The sequence below is a fragment of the Notolabrus celidotus genome, chromosome 1, assembly GCF_009762535.1.
Source record: "Notolabrus celidotus isolate fNotCel1 chromosome 1, fNotCel1.pri, whole genome shotgun sequence".
Classification (NCBI taxonomy): Eukaryota; Metazoa; Chordata; class Actinopteri; order Labriformes; family Labridae; genus Notolabrus; species Notolabrus celidotus.
Window position 1 is genome coordinate 12,587,626 of NC_048272.1, and position 6,292 is coordinate 12,593,917.

Sequence of the window (6,292 nt, forward strand, 5' to 3'; positions counted from 1 at the left end):
GATGGGAAAACAAAGAAAAGAAAGCGGGGCAACAGAGAGGAAGGGAAGGTTGTAAAGTTCAAAGATTTTTCTTTTTCTTATTTCATCCTTCTACTGTTTCAGTTTTCACTCTTCTTTCTGTGAACATGGCAGGATTAATCCAGCACTGTTCATGTGTATAGAGAAATGTATGAGTAAGAAATATCAAGAAAATCATGGAGGAGGCTCAGTAGTAACAAATGTGAAGAAATATTGTAATCGCCTAGAAACAGCTGTAAAAGGTGTTTTTCTTTTCATCAGTATCTTCCACAGTGGACTTACAGTAAATCCACACAGCATTTTTGAAGTTTAGCAGTGGCTCTACATCAAAACAGGTTTGGATTATAAGTCACTTTCAATTAAATTTGAGAAGGAGTTCAGAATCCGGTGCTCAGAGTGTCCGTCTCTGTGGGGGTCTTGCGTGGGCTGGGCAGACTCTTCAGGTACTCCAAATGCCTGCGGGCCTCAGCTTGGTTCTGCCTCACATAGTACACCACGTACACAATGACCATGAAGAACCACACGAACATCGTCACCAGCATGGCTACGTCTGTAGTTTTCCTTTGCAGGCTGCAGAAATTCACCCCAGAATCCAGCAGTTTAACCAGAGGCTGACCTGCATGCTCGCCCTGCGACCCCGGGTCCTCCCACCTGCTCCCCTCACCCAACCCCCGCACCGAGGTCTCACAAATGATCCCGTTCACCGTCTCAGGCTCCAGGTTCAGAGTCTCCATCAGTTCCTGAAGGGCGCAGTCACAGTGCCAGGGGTTGTGATAGAGGCGAGTCTTTGCACGTGTGGAGCCAAACTCATCTCTGCTGGTCTGCCTCAGCTGGTTGTGAGAGAGATCGAGCAGGCGCAGCTCAGGCCCCAGATGTCGCAGGGCCCCCGAGGCCAGCGAGTCGATACGGTTGTGGGAGAGGTCCAAGTCCCGCAGGTGGACCAGGTCACTGAAGGCACTCTCAGGGATGTTACGGATGTAGTTGCGTTCCAGGTGGAGGGAGACGGTGTCCGGCGGGATCCCCTCTGGGATCTCCCGAAGCCCGGCATCTGAGCACAGCACCGTGGCTGTGTCCCAGGCGCAGTGACAGCTGTCCGGGCACTGCGGATACACTTGGCCCCAGAGGGCGGAGAAAAAGAGCGAGACGCACAGCCATGAAGGAAGATCCACTCCTTTACCTCTCTGTCTTCCTCCACTGATGCTGGTACGTCTCTCCTCACACCAGCCTGTGTGCATGGCCTCACCATAGCCCCCTGACACACAAAGGGTCCCAACCAGATTCACACTGGTACACCAGGAGGATCTGATGGAGAGGAAGAAAAGGGTCATTCTGTCTCTTATTTTATTTTCACACAATTCCTTTTCTGCAGTCAAAATGGATACTGAGGTGAGATTATTGTGTTGGAGAAGGGGGAGTGAAAGGGGTCAGTAGGTGAAGAGATCAACACTAAAATGGATTTAAGCAGATTGATCTGATAAATGCAGAACTGACAAACACTTTTATGTGAAATACATGAACAAAAATACTATTCATCCGCAGGGAAAACTCCCTTTGTTTTCACAGCTGTTACTAATTAAGTGTTTGATTTAACTTGGACATTTTTTGTGTATTTTTGAGCAAAAGGACATAAATCATTACACATAAATATCTGCAGCCCTTGTCCGCCACTTTTCCTGCTGTCTCCTCCACCAGAGCAGAAGAAAAGCATCACATTACACTCATCGATACATGTTCATCTCATTCATGCCTCTATTTATTTTCCCATAATGCCATAGCTCCTAAATCATCCATGGTATAGGAAAAGGGGGCTAGAGAGAGGGGTGGGATCGATGATCCAAGTATTGCCTGCTACACTATTAACGGCCACCACATCAATCCTGCCTGTGTCCCAGAGTGTCAATTAGCGACAGAGCTGGAGAAGACAGGGGGGCGTCTGGATGTTTGCACCTGTTCAAAGAGGCAGAAGTTATTATATAAAAAAGGAATGTAGTTTGAAAAGATCATATAGTTTAAAGTCCTTTGGTCTCACCAGTCCTCCTTGTTTTACTCGATGGACCAATTGTGTAGTCTCCCTTTGTCTGGACCATCTATCAGGTGTTTCTCTGACAAGTTTGGTATCATGTTTTTGTTCCAGTACACAGTGACTCTAATGCATGCTTGATTTTGATTAAATCCTCTTGAATGTGAACCACTTTGCCCTCTTCTTTATAATACAATCAAAGCTGTCATGCACCTCTTTTGTCTTGCACAGACACAATCTCTTGCAGTAGCCTAGATTTGCTTGATATGTTTAAAAGACGTCTGACTGATGAGATGTCCATCAAATGGACGCTGCATGAGCAGAGATGAGGATTTACTGCTCCCTCATTAACCCTCCTGTTACATATGCAAAATCCCCAATCAACAAACATTAACAGCTGCTGAATAATTATGAATGGGATCAACAAAGAGAGGGATGGGGAGAGGCTGCCAAAGTAGATACAGATGCTCTTGTTGTTACAGCTGATATTTACATTTTCAAATTACATATCTCCCCCTCTTTTCCCCAGGTGTCATAAAGCTCCTGTGAGGAACTTTTGGTCTGTGGACCCCTGTGGACAAAGCTGTGTCTTTTATGTCTTTGCTGAATTTGTCCTTTACATGTCAGGTCTTTTATTTTTATTAAAAAAAGAAGAAAAAAGGGAAAGAAATTTCATGCTACTTTCTTTCCCCAGTGAAATGCAGCAAGTAAGGTTAATATTTGCTCTAGAAATAAAAAGTCTGCCTTGAAGCAGGTGACAAGGACATGGAGACATCAAAGTCCACCTAAAATAAAGGTATGGTTAACAACAATACAACATGCATTAGATGATGAAAAAACGAATTACACAATTAGAGATGATGTGAAAAAGTTCCATAAAATCTACTCTAAAAACAGACTTAGACTGTACATCTACATTAACTTACATAATCATAAATAGAAAAGCACTAGACACTCCTACCCACCTCTTCTTTAAAAAAAATCCCTTTTTCTTTTGTATTATTTTATTTTGTTTTGGTTGTTTTGAGTTTGGGTTATTTGATTGTTATGTCATTTCCATTTAATGTGCGTTGAAACATGGAGAAAAAGAAATGCTATGCACTTGAAAGAACAGTGGTCTGGAAAGTTGAAACTGTTTCCATGCAATAAAGAAATAAAAAAATATACAATAAATTAGAAAAAAAAGATGTCTTATTTTGAAATTTGCACTCATTAGCCCACTTATTCTGACACCTGTGGCATTGGTTGAGGGAAATAAGAATAAGTATTTGAATATATCCTATAAATTTTGGGTCTTTATGCCAGCGTTCTTGTTTGGAGGTTAAAATTCAGTCAGTTTCGTAACAGAAGCTCTAAAATAAGATTAAAATGACACAAAGCAAGGGCTGCTTCCTCCTTGTATCTGAGGTCTGAGGTCATCTTAAGTATCATAGCCTCAGCTGTATCTAATTAACCTGCACCACATTTCAAGTAGACATTAAATTAGGTCGGCTGGACCGTCCTGAGGCAACGAATCCCACATAATAGCTTTTTAGCTTCAGACTAACAAACAAAATAGAACATGACACGTTATTCCCCTGTTTTGCAACTTTTGACACGAAAAAGTCTCCCTAAAAAGCTACTTAACTTAGTTTGAAAATGCACATTTGACATTCGTTATATCCTCTGAAATAAAGCACCAAACTAATATTAGTCGAGGTTTTGACAGGGGAAGCTGAAGTTAACAGCGGTAAAAAAAAAAATAGAAATTCAAGTATTAAACTCACCTCACACAGGTAGTAGTGGGGGGCGTATCGATTCTGTGGTATCGATATATCGATTCTCACAAACTACTCATTTGAGTATCGATTACTATTATATAAAATAACAAAATATTGATACTGATTAATAAATGCGAAATAAAGGCGCATGTGTCACTTCAGATTCTTTTAGGGTAACTTACTCCAAAGTTTTATACCGAAGAGGCTGTTTTAAGTTTTCAACTCAGATAGTTTAAATAAAGGATGTTAATTATTTATGTGTTTTTCTAAATGTATTTCATTGTTTAAAAAAACGCCACCAAAGGATTTGCATATTGTTAAATTAACAGTATTTGTCATGCGAGTTGTCTTTCGAGCGTTGCATTTTATTATTATTATTTTTTAAATCACTGAAAGTATTTGTATTGGGTATTGAATAAATTGCCAAAAAAGTATTCGGTATTGAATCATAAAAGTGTGGGATCGCCCAGCACTAACAGAAAGGATAAAATTATAAATAGTCGACTACCAAAAGTGCATCAAACATTACATAGCATAAATTAGGGTAAGTTTTTACACGGTAGCTATGAAGACTTTTTGCCAAATAAAAAAATCAATTTACCTGTTCAATTTTGTGAAGTTTAAGATCCAAAAAACTGTCAAATATATTTTTAAAATTCCGTTTAAAGTTTTTCTTCAGCTCAATCCAGCAGACAGACCCGGTATCTTCATTTTCTTTTCTCTTCTCTGGTGTAAATACATCTGTGGGAAACTATGTGAGCAGCAGCAGTGGGTCCGTGCTCGGTTTGTCGCCTGCAGACGGCTTCATCTCCGACTGTCGAAGCAGAGGGTAGTTATAGCAACAAAGATGTGGGGCAAACGCTCTCTCTCTCTCTCTCTCTCTCTCTCTCTCTCTCTCTCTCTCTCTCTCTCTCTCTTTGTGTGTGTGTGTGTGTCACATACAACCATGAGAGGAGGGGTGTAACCCTCGTGTCTTTTTCCACGTCCCTACTGTAGATGGCATCAGTGTCAGATTTCTGAGAACACATTGGTTACCCACATGAGATAATAACTTCATTACCTGTAGGTGTAATTTGATTCTTTGAGCCATCTCTTCTTTCAAAATCTCATAATCCCCGGCAGGTAAAGACAGGAGGAGCAGGCTGCAAATAAACACAGATTGTACATCTGAAAAAAAAAAAAAAGTCACCTTCAAAGACCTGGACTAAAATGAAAACAATATATCTCACGTACAGCTGCCATAATAAGAAAACCAGGAGGAAAAAAACATTAAAAGGGAGTTGCATCACTTGTAATGTGAAATTTATTTCAGGTGGACCTCCATTGGAAGGACACGATATATACAATATGTGTGTGTAAAGATATTAAAGTACACCTGTATCAAACTGTAAACATAGAGGGATTTAATCCTGTCAAAATGCAGAAGATAAAGCCTCAACATGCACTCACAAACACAGCAGAGGTCGGATACAAGGTAACACCGAGATTACTCAGGTCACAGTTTTCCATATAGATAACAAAATACAAAGAAGTGGGGCTGAGTGTAGGAAATTGTTATTCATAGAGGTTCACTCTTACGATGAGTGTCCCGCTGTCTTCCCTTTGCTCTATAAGCAGTGAGGATATGTGCCAGTCTACATAAAAGCCCTCAGGGCGGGAAAAGACCGGGTCTGACAGTCGTGATGGCACCTCGTCAACCTGCCCTGCTTCTATCAACCTGCCAAAAGACAACGACATTTCCACTTCAGACAGATAAAATACAGAGTTCTGCAAGTCTTTTGTTTTCCTTTTTTTTTTTTAAATCTACAGATGAATTTTTGCCCTTAAGTGGATGATTGTCTCTGTTGTTGCTGAAGACAGGGCTGAGTTTTCTTAGGTACAGATGAATGAGAAGAAAGAGCAATCAAAAGAAGTTGTTCGCATTGTCTGTTTTCCACGTCCCTGAGCAGACAGTAAACAGAAGATGACAGGTGAGAAGTTTAAATTTCAGCAACAAAACCAGAAAACACAAGTCGGTTGAAGGAGGTTGTTATGGAAAGTCTGTTTGGGATGTTCTCAGAGGAAGCGTTCCTAAAACATGTTCAGGCCTGGTAGCATTTCAAAGTTGACAATGTGAACTCTTGTGGAAAACCTGCAGTTTGGGCATCATCTGTTTGGGTTGGCTGAAATCCTCCAAGGGGTAAAAGCTGAATGAACCATGCACAAATTTGCAAACTGATAGAGGTGGTGGAAAATATCTGACAGCCGGTGGCAGAAATCTACTCCTGCATGACACTGAGAGCACAAAGTTATGATGTTGTCTGTGGCATGAGAAGAAAAGAGGAGGACAGAAAACACAAAATACATGTCCTGGCTGCATGTTGAGTGCATCTGATAGACTGGGACAGAGAGGGGGGTATAAAAGCAGTGGAGCATTTCTTGTAACCAGCCTGTCATTCTCTTGGGATCGAATCTGCTAACAACAGGTCAGGATGGGGGCAGGTGTTCTGCTGAG

The 6,292-nt window shown here is 41.1% G+C and overlaps 1 protein-coding gene across 2 annotated transcripts; it reads right to left on the reverse strand.

Moving 5' to 3' along the window:
- Positions 1-212: 212 nt before the first annotated feature.
- Positions 213-4,632, reverse strand: LOC117817481 (leucine-rich repeat-containing protein 3-like). Of its 2 annotated transcripts, none has more exons than XM_034690211.1 (2): positions 4,400-4,632; positions 213-1,320 (listed from the first exon to the last, which is right to left on the reverse strand). In XM_034690211.1, the coding sequence occupies exon 2, from the start codon at positions 1,251-1,253 to the stop codon at positions 396-398; it is 858 nt and encodes a 285-aa protein (XP_034546102.1). In that variant the 5' UTR covers positions 1,254-1,320; positions 4,400-4,632; the 3' UTR covers positions 213-395. The 2 variants fall into 2 exon arrangements, with proteins under 2 accessions (XP_034546102.1, XP_034546110.1); XM_034690219.1 differs by lacking the exon at positions 4,400-4,632 and adding an exon at positions 3,805-3,924.
- Positions 4,633-6,292: the final 1,660 nt, after the last annotated feature.

Excerpts from the sequence above, each read along its gene's own strand:
- LOC117817481 (XM_034690211.1), bottom strand. The coding sequence starts at position 1,253 with ATGCACACAGGCTGGTGTGAGGAGAGACGTACCAGCATCAGTGGAGGA.